The sequence below is a fragment of the Hyalella azteca genome, unplaced genomic scaffold (assembly GCF_000764305.2).
Source record: "Hyalella azteca isolate HAZT.00-mixed unplaced genomic scaffold, Hazt_2.0.2 contig10098, whole genome shotgun sequence".
Lineage (NCBI taxonomy): Eukaryota > Metazoa > Arthropoda > Malacostraca > Amphipoda > Hyalellidae > Hyalella > Hyalella azteca.
Genome location: NW_025940147.1, coordinates 142,562 through 164,037, shown reverse-complemented (window position 1 = coordinate 164,037; position 21,476 = coordinate 142,562). Strand labels below are relative to the sequence as shown.

The window sequence follows — 21,476 nt, the reverse complement described above, 5'->3', positions numbered from 1 at the left end:
CTCAGTTATCTAATTCTAAATGTGTCATGTTGCGCATTTTGGGAATACAGAGATCAAATTTCTTGATAAAACTTGGTTTAGGGAAAATCTGATTTTTTTTAGTGAGGTTATAATGCTTTTAATTGACTGATGCACATTATTGACCTTGTTATCGTATTAACAAAGTTTTGCCTGACCTATGATATATAATCGGCCTATGAAGCTAAATATGGATTGGAAGCGTTTAGCACACACTAGTTCTATCAAAACGCCGAGTCTAGCTAGTTTAAAATATTTAGTTGTCTGGATTTCAAAAATGGAACATTGTACTTTAACCGGATCATAAAGATGTAATTTAATCATTTATTTACTTAGGAATCCACTTCTTAATTATTAATTTTTAACTAATGATGTCTGTCTGATTGAACTCTGGCTTTTCTCGATGTAGAGCTAACTATATGGATTTATATCGACGTAGATGTAGAGCAAACTATATGGATTTATATCGACGTAGATCTAGAGCAAACTATATGGATTTATATCGACGTAGATCTAGAGCAAACTATATGGATTTATATCGACGTAGATGTAGAGCAAACTATATGGATTTATATCGACGTAGATGTAGAGCAAACTATATGGATTTATATCGACGTAGAACCTGTTGATCTTACGCATAAAACTGACGCATTGATCTTGCTGTCGTCATCGTGCCACATTAATCATTCTCGCGAGTCGTTACCCTTATGCTTCGAACTGCGCGCACTCATAAAAACAAATGGACAATAATGTCCATATATATGCACACTTGTTTTTCCACAGCACGAGCAGAGAGCGGACGTAGCACTGATACGCACTTTTGCAGGGCCAAACTGGGTCAGGATGACCCACACAAGGGCCCAAAGTTCATCGCTATTTGGACAAAGTCTCACTCACTTCTCTGAGTGAGATATTCCACGTAACGTCTACGCACTGACCCAGTAAAAATTTACGGACGCAGCAGCTTCTGATATTTGGATTACCAGAAGCTGGGGCGACTCTGAATTTTGTTAGGGGATCAATGCGTCCGACGCGGCTGCCATACTATCCAGCCTCGCTTAAAAAAACGAACCTGTGGAAAAGTGGTCAACTTTCCTAATGTTAAACCTGGCGTAAAACTTGGCGCCTTTCACGAAAGTTTGATGAATATGCATTGATTTTCGATGGTGTGATTATAAGTAACGCGCCGCTGGCTGCTGCTCGATTTTTCTACGGTATTCTTATCGTTGATAAAATTGAAATGACGTAATCGCAGAAATAGGATGAAAGATGAGTAAGTAAAATAAAGGTGTTCTCTTCATAAAATTGTAACTATCGGACTTCATTCGGATCGTTTTATATTCATTACTATTAGTATTGCTAGTTTAAATATTCTGTTGCTATTGCACGTATTTATTATTGCTTTATTTGGCCTTCTTCAAAAGACGAAGATCATCCGCAGCGCTCAAAACTTGACCAAAAATTACCGAACTCTGCAGCGATGTGAACTTTTAAAAAATTCGATGAAGGTGATAAAGTTGTGAGAAATTGTTGAGAGTTTTGCACTTCCGGGGGCCAAAATAAACTCAAGATACGACTTCTTAAACCTCTACCGCCTGACATGAGTAACCGGAGCAATATTGTCACAAGCCGGCTTCCCAAAAAGGATACGTTCCAGTGAGCGCAAAATGACTTGCACTGATGGTTGCCGCCACGTACAACTTTAAAATGTTCTCTGTTGCGTACAAACGTCTCAGGTTGCTACACTCAATAGTTTACGTATAATTTAAGTTAAAAGTTATGTTCCCGGAGAGTGACATGCGGCGGTATAGAGGGTTAAATACACCAGCCAATCACGTACTGGTCATCTTTTCAAGAGGTCCTACGTACCAATCGTAGGTGTGGAAACTGTACATTTTACATTTACAGTCGACCTAACTAGTACCGATCATTGTATGATTATTGTGAATCCTCTTCGCGCTTACAGGATTTTGCAACTTCTTAGGTCGTGGCTGCCGAGCCTCAGGTTCCAAATAATAAATTACGTTTTTAATAGATAAATCGTCGCCTGAGGCGCTATCGATTGAAGGTGCTCGAAAAGTTGCTTGCGTTCGACCCTCCCTGTAGAGACCTCACGAGCTATTGAAGAGCTTTCAGAGGAGGGCTTCGGATCTAATAGTAATCCCGGGCTTATTAAACTTCAAAGGATGGCACATCCTAAGTTTATCGTCTTACACATTTCGTGGTCCGTTTAAATGTCACGACTTCGCATCACTTTTATACTTGAAATAACGTAATAAATAGTTTAAATTATGTAACTACTCGAAAATCAAAAATGTAAAAGCCTACAACGGCACTACGAAAACAAACGAATATTGCTATGGGCTCAACATCAAAATATTGGTAATTATACACCGGTTTCGACGAAAATTAATGCGTGACGGGAGTCTTACTGCGAAACTTTTTTCTTTTTTTTATTTCCTCCTACTCTTTAAATAATTATTCTTGTTTGTTCAAAATCTCTCAGTCTTTCCCCTCAAGAAGTTGTCATGCAGCTGCACAACTAAATACAAGTAGTTCACTAGTCTTGAAAATTTGCTAGCCTTGAAATTCTGCAGCATATCGCATATAAGCATTGAACAAACACCCTCATTTATATTCAAGTAAATTTAGATGTTTCTTTGCATATAAGTATCGAACAAACTCCCTCATTTATATTCAAATAAATTTAGATGTTTCTGTTTCCTACCCATTTTATGATTATGCGCATTGATATCATTATTATTGATTTCTTATTGACTGTTTTTGGATCTGGTTCAGAGATTTGTCGGCGAGAATTTTATTGAAGGTTATTTACCGCCAGACAAGAATCCTTGGTATCTGTCAGAGTTAAACTTTTGAACAGCATTAATTAAACACTGAATATAATTTACGAACTTAGACTCAAAAGACTACGCGGAAACGACGATTTTCAGGAAAAATATGAAAAAACGAAGAAAGCAGAATGGAACTTCGTATACAGAATATACTAAATTCTACCAACCGGAATTTCATGCTCAATATCAGCCTTCAAATCAGAATAAATCAATTTGATCGTTTGTTTAGATGACGGTTATCATCTACACAAACATAAATGAATATATGTTTTTCCATCTTGGAAACACATTCAAAATATTTAACAGAAAAATTTTTGTTCCTGGTAGATTTCCAGGATGCGTGTTACTGCGAGGTCATCCAAGTCATGGCTCGCTTAACGACAGCTCTTGAAATGAGTCTGATCCCGAATTCCACTCAAACTTTTCCTAGATAAAAGTCTCAATTAACTTCCTGTTCGGTATTTGCATTTTTAGACCGTGATGAATTTCCAAGATAATTGGATTTGTTAGCGATCGGGCTAGTGAGGTCAAATATCAGTGGAAAGGTTTGAATTTTGCTGTTTTCATATAAATTAATTCAATGCTAAAAACTCGTGTGGATTTTAGTGTTCAACTCCTGCGACTGGCCTGTTTGGTAGAGGTTCCTGCATCTTATATACATTATATAGTTCGGTAAACTATAGTTCAGTTCATTAATTCATGACAAAGATTTCCGTTATGAGTTTTAGGTGGAACTAATCATTTTTATCTCAATATTCGAGATCTTTTTGTACCTGGGATTATCACGACCTTTTCATCACAAATAAAATCTATATTTTCATAACTATGATTATTTCATTTAAACAACGATAATTGTTCTTATTCTGATGGTCCGGGTTTCAGGACCTAATATCCGCATTGTAATTCAATAAACGTTCTACTCTATATTGATGGCTTGTGGTGCTATAGGAAGACCTAATACATGGGTGAGTGCTAGGTTGGGTTTTACTTAGCAATATTTAAGGTTTGTGAATAGATTGATACAGTGATTGTAAATGAGTTTTCTTGGTTTTAAGTTAAATGCTTTGTGCATTTACCTAACTTAAGTGATGATTCAAACTTATTTACTGCTGTTAACTGTCAGCTGAAATTATAACTGTTGCACTTCTTGCTAGCCAGACCACTTCAATAGCTACTAATCAACTGCATCATTATAGTCTTGTTTTCAGCAATATCATCTGTTCATTCATTTGATTCTATGATAGTTTGTTCATTTATCTTCGTTATAGTTAGTTTCATACCTATCTTACTGCTAATGTGTATCAAGAGACGTACGTGGCATGGCTAAATTATGATTCATTTTCACAAAATATTGCTTTGATCCCCTTTCCTTGTTTGTTTGCTACTTAGCTAAATTTATGAATGCTGTGTGCTTATTATCGATAGTCATTTTATGAAAGTTCGTTACTACTCATTCCTCCTTCATAATTCGTGTATTAATTATGGTTTTTATATCTTCCACAGTTACTGCTTGCCCCTCTCGTGCTCCTTATCTTTCACCTCAATTTACGCGTATCTTGCTCTTCATCCCTCCACAGTAGTTTACACCCAATAATTCTATCAGTTTATCCGTTATTCAATTTCATCATTGTCGCTACATTAGCTCCAAGCTGTAAACGATCAACACATATTTCAGTATACTTTGTATTTACTGCTGTTTTATTCTGTTTATTATGTTATAATAAACTGTTGTTTATTATTTTATTACTGCAACAATTTAGGCAAGCATTTTAAGTGACTAAATTACTTGCCACTCTTAGTTATCATTTTTTTGTTCGTTCATCTTAAGGAAGCGATATCCTTATAAAGGGACCAATCTTACAATCTTATATCCCTTACAAAGGGACCAATCGCCTTGAATAGTCGCCTATTTGCTATTTAATGTTAGTGTTTTACCTACTTATTTAACAATCCAAAAAGTTAATAATTTAATTTTCAATTTTTATTAACTATTTTCATTGAATGTGACCCTTCCCGACATCATTCATGGATCCCTTCTTATCATTCGACATAAACTTTAACCATTTGCAATTACTGACCGTTTTGTGGATGGCTGACGGTTGCCTGACGAAAATTAACCTGCATTTTTTTACAAAGGGTCTTCTTTTCCGCTTTACATCATCAGATGAGAATTTTACTCGCTTCTTCTCTGGCGCTTCGACGCGGTGGTAATGATCGAGTTCAACTCTCCCATCAAAGAGGTTCCGTCTTCGATCGAAGAACTGCATGTGGTCTTTTGCTCTCAGTAGCTCGATCTTGCGTCGATCGGGCTGAGGTAATGAGCAATGTTTCCCTTGTCTCATTTCCTATTTTTTATCTTAAAAAATACTATTTTCCAAAATAATTACGTAATAAACGTCGATGATGGACAACGCATTTACAGAACTGCAACGTATGTCAAGACTGCAAAAAGGCTGAAATTTTGTAAGTGAACGTTGATGAATATTCGCCGCTAAAAGTACTCAGGTTGACTGATAAAAAATTAATGTCTATTTCATCGTTACCAACATTTCGTTAGAGCATTTGCTTTGTCAAAAACTTGAAAATACCTCATTCGAAAATTGTGAACGGTCCCTCGCATTTATTTGTATTGCAAGGAGATGAAAACATTGCCCTCAATCTTGCAGTGTTTTTTTTTACCATGTATCAATCTCATGCAATCATGCATCCACGTTTAGCTCTGTATCGACAGTGATAAAAGTCATGGCTGAACATTATATTGAATATTTCGTTCTCAAGTTAGTTTCAGGCAGATAGTTAGGCATCACTAGAATTAATTGAAAACATCGTTCCTGACCGCCGTGTGCTATATCAGGCTAATAGAACGCTGCTAAAATCGCTAGCAATGATCTCGTATTGAAACACGGACTTCGGACTTCATCGTCTCCCTTGCAAGCGAGATGATGGCCTTACCATGTGTGTGCCGTGGACGGACCTTTGCATTTGTGGCATCTCATGTTTTTATGCACACTTGGTACATGATTAACATACCAGCTTCTTCCTGTAGCCGGAGTTATAGCATGTGTTCATTTAACTTTTTATGGAACAAGTGTTTATGACTACAATCAATGTGCGTGCAAAGTCTTGAGGCAAACGGACTGGAGTCCGTTTGCCGTTGAAATTCGTGCGGATTTCTTAATTTCTTGTTCATGTTACGTTACATTAAACTAGCTAAAAGTTTTATATTCTTTGCGAGAGTGTATGACTGACATGCGTTTATCGCGTCAAATTAAGTTCCTTCAATTCTCGTGTTCGCATTCATTTAGGTCTGAGTTTGGCCGTAATTTGAACCTCGGTTGCCTCTCCGAATTCCTGATTTGATAAAGTAATGGCAACGTCGTGCCGACGGGTTGTAATTTCTGAGCACTTTTAGTCCTAGGGAACTGCGTTGACACTTTTATAACAGGATTTGTTCCGACTTTTGGCTTTATCGTCCTCTTTACAGAAGCTCATGCAATCTTGCACATTTTATACTAGTGTGTATAAGCGTTAAAATTAGTCATCCAATGATCGTAAACACTTGTTAGACGCTTGCTGTTGAACATTTTTATTCATAATTTAAAGGGCGATTTATAGATTGAGATAGCATGTCGTCATTATCATATCATGTGTTGCTACAATTTGACCAACTCGTGGTTGCTTGTTTCTACTGGTGATAGCAGTGGATTATTACGATAATGTTTAATGTTGTACACATGCGTCAATGTTTAATGTTTTTTCACATACGACAATTTATACTGTTGTTTACATACGACAATGTTTAATGTTGTTCACATAGGACAATGTTTAATGTTGTTCGCATATGACAATGTTCACATACGACAGTGTTTAATGTTATTTACATATGGCAATGTTTAATGTTGTTCACATACGACAATATATAATGTTGTTCACATATGACAATTTATAATGTTGTTCACATACGACAATATTTAATGTTGTTTACATACGACAATGTTTAATGTTGTTCACATACGACAATGTTTCATGTTGTTCACATACGACAATGTTTAATGTTCTCATTTTTTCTTGCGCAGGCACGGCGAGGATTTGATAGTCACTCCTTTCGCCCAGATCCTAGCGTCTCTTCGCTCCGTGCGCACCAATTACATCACACTCACTAATGTCTCCACAGCCAAGTGAGTATCAGTACTCTTGTTCATCATTCTTATCATTCATTCTTATTTTTATTCTCTGTTCATTGCAAAAATATTAAATTAAGTCCTAATTAATCACATTTTTATCATTGCTATGCGCTTGCATACTTCTTGTTTTTACCTCTAACTCCCAATCCGTCTTTCACTCCATTTTAGAATAAATTGATTTCGATTCCTACTAAAATTAGCACATATTTCCATCATTTCATCTGTAAAAAAGCTGTATCAGATCAGACTTATTTCGTTTAGATACTTTAAAGAATTGACGAATAAACACGTTGGTCAAAAGCTATTTTTGGTGTAAGCGGCTTGTTTGTTTTCACTGTCGAACTTGTTTACTTGTTAGGTTGTGTTTACACTCTCCCTGATACGTTGTTCCAACTTAGCAGTTGTTTTCTAACCGACAAAAAGGAAAATGTTCCCTACAAACCGTAGTAAAAATACTTCTATCTGTATTGTACCTTGCTTAAATTTTTTTTCCTAAAGTATACGGTACCTTCATTATGCATTCATTAAAGAAAATTTATAGTACTGAAAACATTTTCATATATTTCAGAATGAAAAGATTTCCCAGATGTTTAAGTCTTTATCATTACCTCTCCACAAAGTTCCTTAGCTCTGAATTAAATAACTTCAAGGAGAACTTTTTTAATTTTGAGAAGTCTTCCGTTTTTACAAACCTACATGACACAAAAAAAAAAATAAATGGCGTGTTCTCTTGCAATCTTCCCTGCCAAATCTCGAGATTAAATCTCAATTACCCGCATAAATATGAAAGTCTCTTATTTATTTAGTACATATCATTTTCAGCATCATTTTGAAGTCATTGTTACTTTTCATAGCAAATTTTATGACCGACTAGGCATCATTTAGAAGTCATTGACATATGTTCCCTTGTAGCGTTTACGCTAGAATGGATCTCATTTGAAAGTCATTGATGTGTTTCGAAATTCAGACAACAGCGAAGTCGAAGGTACTTCTCCTCTAAAAATGTTTTTCACGAAAACCTGTAAATTTGTGCAAGCTTTTGTATTCAAGCCTGTTATTCAATTTTTGAATAGTACTTCTCATTTAATAATTTTTTATTATCACGAAAACCTGCCAATTGTGCAATCCTTTAGATTCCTACTATTTATTTGTTTTCTTAAATATCTTCTTCTTTCCGCTATTTGGAGTCTTTCGACTCCTAATTAAAGCCAAATGTTATTGAAGAATGAGAGCAAAAGCTAAACGAGTTCTGCAAATGGTCTGTGAAACACATGCATAGCCCCTATATGCACAAACCAGTATTTTCATCTTCACTTCAGCTTCACTATAACATATCTTCACTATAATCTAGTGTGTTCTGAGTTAAAGTCTTCAGTGTTCTTGTGTTGAAAACTTGTCACAGCATTGCTGGCGAGGAGGCCATGACGAAAGATGAGATGACAAAACCTTACGCTTGACCTGTTATGTTCGCACCAAAATTTCCCCTGCATTAAGTCAACAAATTAAATTACTGGGACCTGGAGAAGAGAAGTTTTTCCCCCTGAACCAGGACTCGGGGAAAATAAATATGATGATCGTGTTCTGGTGATAATCTTATTTTCATGTTGAACATTTCCGAATATTAAGATGTTTCTGATTAATAAGTTTATTTATTTTATTTATTTATTGAGGAAAAGTTGTTAACCCGATAGCTTGAGGAAAAGCTCCAGATTGAATTAAAAAAGTTATATACGTACAGAAGTACATGTACATATGTACATGTACATACATACATACGCACATATATACATAAATGCACACACACATGCATTGACACATATATGAGATAATGCATTCGATTCATAAGAAAAGAGTAAAAAGTTTAGGATTGTATAAGTTATCCCTAATTGTTTGACGTAACATTTATTATATCTTAAATCAATAAACAATACTCATTTGCTAATAATCACTCCTGAAAAATAGATATAAATAGTTCCTTGAAAAAAATCGTGCCAGTGTGTAAGTTCGAACTTCCAGTCATTTTTGTATTTTTGCTTCCGAGAATCGGTCTGATTAAAAAGAAGTCTTTGCATGCAGCCTGTAAAACTTGGTCAGGATGCTTGGACGTAGCAAAAACGGTTAAATTTCGTCATACACTAGAATGTTCAAAAAAATGTTAAAGCGACGAAAACGCACCAAAAATTAATTTTATTTTCATAAAAAAAGCGGAAACCAACTCTATCATAATTTTAAAAATTCGATTTGCATTACATGAACTATCAAGTAGATGACTAAATTTACTAGGAATGTTTATCACAAGTAAATAAAGTTGGACTTTTCATTTTTGATACTCTCACCTATTTTTTGCAATAATAAATATTGCTTTTAACTAAGGTTTTGTTTTGGTGTGTGTTCGCAAACTTGGTCGTATTGATTCAACTTTAATATAGCGGTACAGAGCTGTGACACACTAGCAGTACAGAGCTGTGACACACTAGCAGTACAGAGCTGTGACACACTAGCAGTACAGAGCTGTGGCACACTAGCAGTACAGAGCTGTGGCACACTAGCAGTACAGAGCTGTGGCACACTTCAAAGCTTGGCAGTCGCTGCGTCGCTGCCAACGTCACGCGCGACTGTAAGCCGAGACGCTGGCCGGCCACCAGCCGCTAAAATTACTATGCCACTAGAAAAACAAAGTAATTATTTTACCTTGCGCCGTAATTCACCCACTTGCAAGAGTTTATTCTTTCATACTTCGTTAAACATTGAAATAATGGCTTGTTGTTCGACACCACGCACACCAGAACATGTTTTCTACGCAATGGGTTTGTTATGCGTCACAATATTACCCAATGAACCTATCTACCTCATAAGTAGATAGGTTCACGAAAACCGAAGTCAGTTCGAAGAAAAGCTCCTCGCTATACCTCGCTGTACGACCCCGAAGCATTGCAGAAAAAATACAATTGTAGAATGGCACATTCCTAGGGACCACGTTGAGTGCATGGGAACTGTGAATTTACCTAAATAATAATTTTTTAATTATTCCCGGTTTTCTATGGGAAAGCAAGAATTTTGTAGAAGTTTCAAGAGTATAGTGCCTGGACTTCAGCGCCAAACTCGCACTTCGTTCCTAGGATCTTGCTGGTTCTTCCACCTCATCTCGGTTGTTTGAAATAAACATTCGTGAGTTTCGACTGTCTGCCAATGCAATTATCACTTCTTACTATCAGATATTTTGATTGAGGGATGAATGGTATTCTTTTTATTTCCTTCTATATTAATCTAGACTTCAAGTAGTATTTAAGAAGAGTTTCTATAGTGACGAAATATGGCATAAGTACGAGAGGCGTAAATTCATCGTCATTGCACATCTTGGTAATTTCAATGTACTGTGGAATCTTGCCTGACGAACTTCATTCGTGCCGGCACTCTTCTTTTTATTGCGGTTCATTCGTAAAGGGAGTCTATTTTTCTCATCAAAATCAATGGCTCTGTTCCACATCGGCTCTCCCCGAAAGTAACCTATTTTAAATTCATATTATTCTAACAATAGGTTTGAAAATTATCATTTTTTAGGTACCTAATAAGATGTTTTTCTGACTCAAGATAGTAAAGATCATACTTTTATTTCGGCCGTACCCCTTGGTCAAGTCGACAACCCGCTTGCCGGCCGGCATGTTTTTTGATGATATCGGCATGTTTTTTGATGATATCAATTCATCATCGATAGATATCGACACTTTTTATGCCGATCCAATGCTTTTTTGCAATGCTTTGGGGTCGGAGAGTGAAGTATAGCGGATCACATTTTTTTTTCGAACTGACGGTTCGTAAGGATAAGTTTGTTAGGGAGGACCTTTGTGTCACAGGGTTACACTGTATTAACAATCTGATACAGTTTGAAGTGACTTCAAAACTTGAAATAACATTAGTTAGGCTCCAATACATTAGTTAACCTTCAATACATTAACCTCCAATACATTATACCTCTAATACATTAGTCTCCAATAAATATTGCCTCGCATTAGTCCCAAAAATCTTCTATGGGTATAGCTATTACATATCTATGGTCTGACTTAGGACTAAATTTCTCCGATAAATTACCCAGAAGGACTTTCACTTCATCTCGTTTTCAGCTGGTAATTTTTTTTTCAATTCGGGAAATGTTGCGAGTCAGGTAAATCGCAATGATTTCTTAGAAAATTTATACGGGACAGTAAAAATTATCTGGCGGTCTCCAAGATAGGAGAGCGCTCCTTGCAAAATATATCAAACTGCATTCACTACTTTTGAAGAAAACGTTGAATTAACATATATAATTTGTAACAGTAGATAAGAAATAAATTACGAAACGATATTTAAGTTTCATTGCGTGGAATAGACATTTAAACATAAAAATACTCATGGGACTTCAAACCGAACAGAAACGGGAACTAATTGGCTAGATGAGAGAAAAATGACAATTGTTTAAAAATGGGTAAAAGGAAGTAGAGTGCCTTACAACAAATATAGTAATGCTACGTGAGTGATGGAGAACAGACTTATTTCCTCTTGGGGAAAACTTGGTCCAATTAGCAGGTGTTAATTCGAGCGCTACACGGACATCATTTTTGTTGGCACGTGTGATTGCAATCCTAATGGTGAAAATAGCGTCCATGTCTTCAGACTTTTATTCCGCTGCATGAAATTGACTTATTCGTAGGGTATACTGTCAATTAAATGCATTAAAACGATTAATATATGCGCTTGTTGAAATTATTAATTGTTTTAGCTTTATGATAAATAAGGAATAACGCCTTACGTTTATTATGGAAAGATACTCCACAAATGAACCAGTAGAACTTGATTATTTTATTTGAACGTTATTTTTTTGTGTTACTGAGTCTCCTTCATACTTTTACACATGAGCTTCTGGACGAAAATATGATAATAAAAATAGAACATCGCTGTAAAAAATGGAAAATACATAATTTCCAGTGTTAAATTAACAGATGGATCTAGATTTTATTACGTGGATTCAGTGCGCGTTTATTTCAGATGTGGTCGGTTATAAGAAGACATTCGCGTTACTCTTCTGTCCGTATAGTGTGCTGTAGTGATGGACTGTGGGAGATGTGTATTATATTTGCGTAGCGAAAAATTTTGAAATGGAATAAGTTATCAGAAATATTTATTATTTTATTAAATCTAATTAGGTATATTAGGTTAATATTGATATAATCCGGAATGGCTCCCGACCATATTATATCAAGTTAGCTATAGATTTTTTAACTTGGGAATTCTACTAGTCATTAATGGGATCGAGCTGCATTAGTTAATTATACTATATACTATATTAATTTCGTTAATTATCGATAATATTTGAGGGCGATGATGATTCACGTATAATTTCACTCTCTCAAGGACCCGTGGCTAGCAAATATTTTTGGTTTAAGATGAAACACATAAATGAATTTTTTCTAGGTTGCATAACTAAATCTTGGAAGAATTTGATTTCTCATTGGTTTTGATTAAATCTTTCGACCAGAATCGATGTTCCTCACAAAATTATTAGCAATTGTACATGTATAATTCCATCTAACCCACAGGTTTCATGTAGTAAATTTCACATTATTCACTTTGAAAACGATCTCAGTTTTTTGCTTCTCTTTTACGTGCCTTTCTGATGCTCTGAATAAAGTTTTTTTTCTGATGTTCTACACCTAGTGAATGACTTTCTTTATTGTCTGTTCAAGATAACCCTGCATGTTCTCGTGGTGCAATGTAATAATTTCATGTTTCTTCGTCGTGTTTTTCAGTCACGCATCTAGCGTCAAAAAAGTCATATTCCACGATGTAGAAATTGGGGATAGCAAAGCCCGCTCGGCACAGTGAGTAACGGTGTTAAAAGCAGGTCAACCGCGTGCAAACTTCGCGTAGTATTGTAACCAATTGATTTTTGTGACCCTTGTAAATTCATTGCGTTATTGTATATTTGGAGTATTGACCTTGCGTTACTGCTTCAGATGCTGAATTGATTTCAAAAAGACCCTTGATAATAATATCTCAACGGACATCATTATATCCATAGAAATTTGGTACTCGATCTCCCATCAAGCGAGTGTGTGAACTTCAATTATATTACTCTGGACGTTCATCGAATATGTTTTCGTTTGCAAGTGAATTAAACTATTTTGCTGTTTTCCCCCCTCCTATATCGAGTGTATTCAGTTTCACAACTAATAACACGAATAGCTAACTAAGTATGCTTCCTGATTCCACATAAATTTTTCTAACTATAGAATTAATGAAATAGTATCTGTTTCAAAGTTTAGTGTTATGGTTATATAGTTTTAAATTAGCTTGTACTGCCCAGGCTCCCCTAACCAATTGCATCTCAATGCTGCATGCGAAGCCTCACGAAGACTTTTCCTGCCGCATGTTATGTGTTCAATTAATGTGACTGATGAAATGTGAAGATTTGTTCACTAACTTTCCTTCGTGACCCTGAGTGGTATTTGACATCATCGCCTGTATTTCCTGCTCCCTAAAATGAAGGTGTTAATTCATTAATCACAGAGTACAGGTCAGACTTCACATTTCGAATTCATCTGTTAGTGTTACTTTAATTTTTCGAGATGCATTGACAACCTACACAATTTTTACATGTCCTTAATTATTATGTTATTTTCAAGTTAGTCTGGTAATTATGTCTTTTACCTAATTAAATAAATAAAATCATCGATTAACTTCGCTGCGCGTTAGATGGCCATCATGACATTTGTCTCTCGAGATGCATAGACAACCTACAATATTTTCACATGTCCTTATGTTACTTTCGCACATAATTTAGTCTGTTAATTATGTCTTTTACCAAATTAAATGAATTAAATCATCGATTAACTTCGCTGCGCGTTAGATGGCAATCCTGACAACGTACGCATTAGGATCCTCAAATTCATCGTTTCTTCCATCATTTACATAGATCCACACGCTCACCTTTTTGCTTGTCATCTGAAGCCTCTTGAGGAAGTGTGGCAGCATGCATGAATAACTTAATGGGTATCGGGAGCGACCAAAAATGCCGCAGTATCGATTGCATGATCCATAGATCGTACAACCTTGAAATAGTTATATAGTTCGAATCTTCAGGCCAGGCGTGCTATGTTATCGGCTGAATTATTCGATAAAAGATAAGAAATGAGTTCTTTTCATCGCCTTTATACTGGTGTTCTTCGAACGTCCTCCATAATTATTGTATTTTTTATTGGATTTGTCGTACATTCTACCTATTCGTAACCGCTCTTTTCAGATTCATGTAGAGATCTTAAAATTTCCAGGTGATGTGAAAATTCGTATTTCCAGACCATATATTTGTATGAATTACAGCGCTCGCAAATTGATAGTTAGCGTTAGCCATGAAAAATTATAATGTACGCAACGAAGAAGCCTATATCTTCTCTGGATATAACAATAATAAACTTTTTGAAAGCATCATACTTGGAAGAATGTTAAGTTTTTGAACTGTACGATGGAATGAACTGATTTCGATTACTCTATTTCAAATTCAAAATTGGAGAATCCCGAGAAACCAGAGAGATTTTTAAATTTAACGGTAGTAACAATTATTCAATGTAACAGTGATATATTGAAATTGTTTTCTTTTTCATTGGAACATCAAACGGTTTAATTGAGACTGACAGCGTTTAATGAAAAACACAAACGATTGACTTTTGCCTTTAGAACAGAAGTTAGTAGAAAATAGAACATTACCAGACCTTTTGGACCCTTTGACGCAGGCACGAGTCTCTTCAAATGTCTTGCTGACCTTAAAAGGTCTAACTGATCGTGAAACCAGCTGACTAATCTCCTTAACGTTCAAAAGTCCTCTTAAATGCAGAATTTGGGTCACTTGAAAACATTTTTAGTCGCTTTAAAAGGCATGGCGAGATTCCCATGTCTCCTCTTTGGAACAATGATTAGTCGAAACTTTGATGTATAGCTCCCTGTAAATAAATCCGTATTCTCTCTTTGCCTTACTAAATTTGTGTTCTCTTCAGCACATTTGCTTACCAATTGAAATCATTGCCCGTTCAAAAATGAAGGAGGCACTTGGGTGACCGTTGGATGAGGCCTTCCACTCGCCTTCCCTATAGCTGCGCCACTTCTGAACTGCGACTAAACTTCACTGTTCGCTAAAAAATTTCTCAGAAAATTTGTAAATATTTTCCGTCTCGTAAATAAAAATGTTTTACGGCCCATATAATTATATTGCTGAGTCACGTTAGTTTATTTAGAAGGAGGACAAACTTGTCGCGCGTTCACGCAAAGAAATTTATAGCACAGAACGACTTACTTAGGTAATCTGCTCTTGTTAAAAATCAGAGCCATTTAGTGAGTTTTCCTAAATCATTTTTATTTCATAATTAATTCGTGTCTCATAATGGACCTAAAGAGCTACGAAAGATTTATAGTTAAGTCCGGGAACGACAATGAGTAAAAAAAATAAATAAAGCAACGATTTTATAGGTTGTTAGACCTACCCTGGGCTAAGGTTATTTTGACATACTAATTCGTTGCATTTAATTATTGTGTATCTTGGCCTTCATCATTCGCAGCTTGCGCATTAAAAATGTTGCATCCACCTTCAACATGTCCGTTATTTCCTTATTTGAATACTAAATGATTCCATTTCAAAAAAAAGTCTGCCCACGCTCTAAATGTATATGAACGCTAAAGTGCATGATAAAGCTCATCGCTGATTGACCACTGATCGCTGATTGCAGGTGCGATTGAGGGCCGATGACCAAGTGCATCCGGCCCATTTTTTATACTCGTTTTATTAATATTGATTTGTTACCAAACCGTGAGACTCTCGCTAAGAAGCTAATAAATAGCAATAATTTAATTTTCCATGTGGCCTTGATTTATGGTAAAAGAAGCTGCCACCCCCAATCATCAATCTTCTTGAATTAAATATGCAAAGAACGTGGATGAGAGCTGCTTTAATTTAAATAAATTAGATGTTTAATGCACGTTGCTTGTGATTGATTTACCAGACTTTGTGCACACGTCTCTTTCACACTCACCATAAAATGGTAGTTACAGTTTCAAAAAATATTGTTTAGTTACTTCAAAGAAGATTTATTAGACCAGGATGAACCAAGAGGCATTTATCTGCATTATTTTAAGCGTTCTTTGCAAGATCTCGTTCGTTAGTAACTCAAATTCATACATAAAACCTGCTTAAATAAAACATGCGTGACATGCATTTTTATTCAGTTTAGTTTCTTGGAACTCAAGCTTACGCATCTATTCGTTTATAATGTTGAAAATGAGATCTTAGTTAGCATTCGGGCTAATTTAAAGTGTTGCCCTGACACTTGAGATACTTTAATTCGTTCAAAAAATCACAAGATGTACTTCATTAGTACCTAATTTCGCCTTAGAATTGCTACTATAATAAGATATGAAGTCATTACATATAGTAATTCTCAGAACAACTCAAATACTGGGAATGGCTATAAAAACGAAGGAAATGAAATCCGCCTGTATTAGAAGTTTCACACTACGACTTTCATTTATTTCCGATTTGAATGTCTGAATTTATTCGTAGGTCGTGGTTTCGAGGCACCATTATCCCTTTTTTCCTGTTGGTCGTGGGCAGAGAATTGCGACGTTAGGAAAACCTAGCGTTTGAAGACATTCTGAAAAGCGGCGGTGAGAGACCGAACGAAGCCACTTACGAACTAACTGTTACCGGGACTTCTAGGCTCTGGATTTGCGATTTTCGTCGGATGCTGGGTTTTGTTCTGTCTTGTACCGTTTATAAACGTCCTGACGTTTCAAAGCTGAGTTGTGCGTTTCGCAGAGCTGGGCAGCGCTACTTTGAAATGTAGCAGCCGCTACCGCTACCGCTACATGCTCTAAATGTAGTGGGCGCTACCGCTACCGCTACACCCACTAGATTGTAGCGAGCGCTACCGCTACCACTACAGTAAAATTTAGCGCCGCTACATTAGCCGCTACAATGGCCATAATTATTGGAAATCTCTAAATATGTATTGTTCTGTAAAATCTAGAGGCTTTATCTAAAAATGTAGCGGTAGCGCTGTAGCGGCAAAACCTCGTATCGCTACTTAAATATGTAGCGGGCGCTACCGCTACCGCTACAATTGCTTAAATGTAGCGCCGCTACCGCTACTGAAAATGTAGCGGCCGCTACATGTAGCGCGCTACTGCCCACCTCTGGCGCTTCGAATATAAACGTTGATTCTTTGTACATTACTCAGTACCACAATTGAGTAGAAGTTGCACATCAACTAACTATCGATAGTTCATCTTGCAGAATACCAAATGAATTTTTCTATGTATACTTTATTATCGCTCGAATGTGTGATATGATGCGATAAATTGTAATAGTGACATTGTGGCCGTTATCGAGAAATAAAAACTTTACTTTTCCGCCATTTTTACTGTGGAAGTCAGTTATTTTAAATCTAAATTTTAGAAGGTAAGCTTCATTTATTTTCAAAATGAAATTTAATCTTTATGTATTTATATAGAATACGGAGGAGTCTGCGTATGACGCAAAAAGATGACAAGAAAAAAGATTCCAGGAAATTTGAATCAGTTAACCTCAAAACTCGAGCGTTTTTTGTAGCAGATAGAAAAAAATTCGGGGGCTAACGGCATCAATGTGTAGTTGTTAAACTTTTTCGCTTATCAAATGTCAATTGGCTTCTTAAAACTTGTAAAAGTGGCTGAACTTTCCTTTCGACGTATTAAAGGATCAAATTACTTCAATAGAGAAACTAAACCTGACCGTAACATCTATCATTTGTTCACTTGAGCGAATTTTAAGCTTGTATTTCGTGTAAAGCACTATTACTGGACTTCTTCAGACGACTAACAAGACTAAGACTGCGGTTGGAACGTTCCTTCATGACTTGATTAATGGTTGTATTTGTTGTTGTTTTGGGTGTATTATCATGCGTTTACTTTGTGTGGTAAAATGATTAATCTTCTTGTTTGTGTTTGATCAGTTGATTTAAGCCTATTGTCGAGAATCCTTTCGGGCTATCAAGTGGAGTGAGCTTGAACTAGAATCTAAAATTTCCCAATTATACAACTATAATTTGCAGCAGCTAGCTACTAATTTAGAAATCAGGCTCTAACCTATTTATCATTTGGCTAACAACTTCATGCATCTAAAAACGTATAAGTATTGCTGATACGTTAAATTTAATTATATACGAAATGATTCTTCTAACCATCTGTAACTTCGTTAACAAATTCTACGGTTAATGACGCTAAAGTCGCAACGTAGCAGATACGGTACAACACCTAACTCGCCGTTTGTCACTAAAAACAGTATAATGCTGGTCAGAACTACGATTTGTAAGGTTCCATAACCATTTGATGACTACAAAGCTTTTTTGATCGAGATAGAAAGAGACAGTTTAGTTTTGTTTATGAAATAGATCGTTTCTATAGATGGCCAGCGACACAAATGTTGTGGCGTCGTAATCTGATTTGTCACAAATCTTTACGGACAAGTTGAAATGCTGTTTACGATTTCGTAATTTACCGATTCTCTTGAGCTGTAAATGGTTTATTTCGTGTACCTGTTTTATCGATATGTCTATTTCATCCGTGTAGCTGTTCTATCCGTGCGCCTATTTCATCCGTGTAGCTGTTCTATCCGTGCGCCTATTTCATCCATTTAGCTGTTCTATCCCTGCGCCTATTTCATACATGTAGCTGTTCTATCCGTGCGCCCTATTTCATCCGTGTAGCTGTTCTATCCGTGCGCCTATTTCAGCCGTGTAGCTGTTCTATCCGTGCGCCTATTTCATCCGTGTAGCTGTTCTATCCGTGCGCCTTTTTCGTCCGTGTAGCTGTTCTATCCGTGCGCCTATTTCATCCATGTACCAGCTTCCTCCCTGTCCCTATTCCATCCGTGTGGCTGTTCCATCCATGCGCCTATTTCATCCACGTAGCTGTTCCATCCGTGCGCCTATTTCATCCATGTAGCTGTTCCATCCGTGCGCCTATTTAATCCTTGTACCAGTTTCCTTCCTGTCCCTATTTCATCCAGCTAGCTGTTCTATCCGTGCGCCTATCCCATCTGTGTATATAGACGTTTTATATGCGTCTCCGATTAATCCGGATGACGTTCCATCTTGCGGCGTTACATCCATCACCAAATAATATGAAAGTATCAGCTTGTCTTAGCAAAAATAATCCTTGTTCACTTCGAATGAAGAACCTGAATTCCAAGACAGTGCAAACCGTAGATCTATCGGAGAGAACATGAACCTGTAAGGACCTGGCAAGTGTTCCTAGCTTTCGTTCATCCTTCCCTATTTTCATCAGCACGATGTAAACGTTGAATTTATTTAAAGCTTAGGTAAATGATTACGCTGTACTTCTGAGCGAACCAATGCACCACAATAAAAATTGTTTAAAATTGTTTCTTTATGGAACAACTTATTTGAAAATACGAATTGATGAATCCATCATTTTTTCAGAATAGGGAATTGCGCAATGTAAGTAGAGGTGTCTGCCATATTGTGCACGTCCTTATGATACGAATTAAGAAATTGTTCCTTCTGTTACGAATTAAAAAAACTAGGATACCTTATATGCGTGGCCTTCCGTCTGTAATATTGTTTCCGCCGTTTAGACTCTTTTTTGCAACATTGAAACTTCAAACAAAATTCAATAAAGTTAATTACGAATTTGAAATATTTTCTGTTTTGTATTCCTTTGATCAAAATCTTCTAGGAATTTGCTTCATTATAATCCAAGTTTGAAACGTTGCCTGCATGAATACCAAGGGTCCATGGTTGACATAGAATGGCTGCCACCCTTGACAGCGAACATTCTCTATCATGTAGCTCGTCTAGTGCTTAGGTTGATGCTGAAAATTTTTTTTTATTGTTAACTTGGCAAACTATTTCTTGGTCTGCTTGCTGAAGATCGCTGTGCTTAGGTTGATGCTAAAAGTTCTATCGTCCTGTGCTTAGGTTGATGCTAAAAAATTCTATCGTCCTGTGCTAAGGTTGATGCTAAAAAATTCTATCGTCCTGTGCTTAGGTTAATGCTGAAAATTTTTTTATTGTTAACTTGGCAAACTATTTCTCGGTCTGCTTACTGCAGATCGCTGTGCTTAATATATGTCTATTGCTTAGGTTGATGCTAAAAAATTTTATCGTCTAGACTCTAGTGTATCGATGTTTGATATTAAAAAAAATTCATTGTTAACTTAGCACACAATTTCTTGGTCTGCTTGCTGCAGATCGCGGCGGTCGAGCGGTGCTGTTGGTAGTGCGACACCGCAACCTAAGCCTCTCACTCAATCTGGTGAGTCTTAATTTCGTTAATTTGGAATAGTTATCGGAACAATACAACTTGTTAATATGTAAGTAAATAAAATTGTAATATTAAGGAAATTAGATTTATAATTCCTGTAGAAAAAACAATTCCGGATGCTTGTCTCTTGTCGTGTAAAATGGCCCTGAAAACCAATCTTTTGAAGAACCTGGGATTACGTCAGGATAGCCAAGCTCCCATTTTCTATTAATAATATGAGTTGAGTATGATAATAACAACGGTTTTTAGCGCATTTTCTCATTTATAGAAAAAATGCACTATTGTGCTCGCCATGTCCGTCTGTCTGTCTGTCTGTCTGTCTGTCTGTCTGTCTGTCTGTCCGTCCGTCCGTGACCTCAAGTTTTCGTCGACGAGAAAATGCGCTCGCTGTCACTCACTGCAGTGAGTACTGAGTTATATTTTTTTTATATTTTCCTCTACCAGGTTTCATAAATATTTCAATGTGATTTCCGAAAAAATGTAGCTATCCTTAGGTAACTCTGTTTCCATCAAAAGCTCGTTTTCGGGATAACTTTCACACCAAGAAAAAAGAAGCAGATTTTTTTCCGCTATCTGCTAAGCTGCAGAAAAGCCTAAACCGACATAATCATATAATTTGAGTCCTTTTTCAAGAATGCTCACTTATTTCCTGAAAAATTTAACTATAACTTGTTATATTGCCGCTCAACGTATCATGATGAACTTTTCAGTACTGTCGATGAGTGACGAAGTTTTATATCATTTTTACTGGGCTCCTTAGCCTTATTTTCGTCATTAGAAGAATTTTATTTTCTTATTATCTATTTATTCAATATGGGTCTGTGGACGTCGCCTCGCAGCATCCAGCCTGCAATTTTCCTCCCATTACACCGGTAGATATCATCACTAAAAAAGATCGGCGAACAGAAATTTTCCGACCGCGAGAAATGTCACCGCGACACGACGCTGTCGCGCCTGTCACTCAACTCTAATTCGCTGTGACTATTTGATCATTTCACTGCTTCTTACGTAACACTCTAGGCTTTCCGCAGTATAAATCATAGCAAAATCATTGTGGTTGAACTATGATCATTCATTG

At 36.4% G+C, this 21,476-nt stretch overlaps 1 protein-coding gene across 2 annotated transcripts in view; it reads left to right on the top strand.

Moving 5' to 3' along the window:
• Positions 1-21,476, top strand: part of LOC108668480 (cAMP-specific 3',5'-cyclic phosphodiesterase 4D) — a 314,936-nt gene that overhangs the window by 232,455 nt on the left and 61,005 nt on the right. Inside the window, exons 4-6 of one of the 2 annotated variants that reach the window (XM_047882283.1) lie at positions 6,950-7,051; positions 12,841-12,912; positions 20,325-20,389. In XM_047882283.1, the coding sequence (XP_047738239.1) occupies positions 6,950-7,051; positions 12,841-12,912; positions 20,325-20,389 (239 nt within the window). The remainder of the gene's footprint in view (positions 1-6,949; positions 7,052-12,840; positions 12,913-20,324; positions 20,390-21,476) is intronic. The other variant, XM_047882284.1, reaches the window with a different exon arrangement.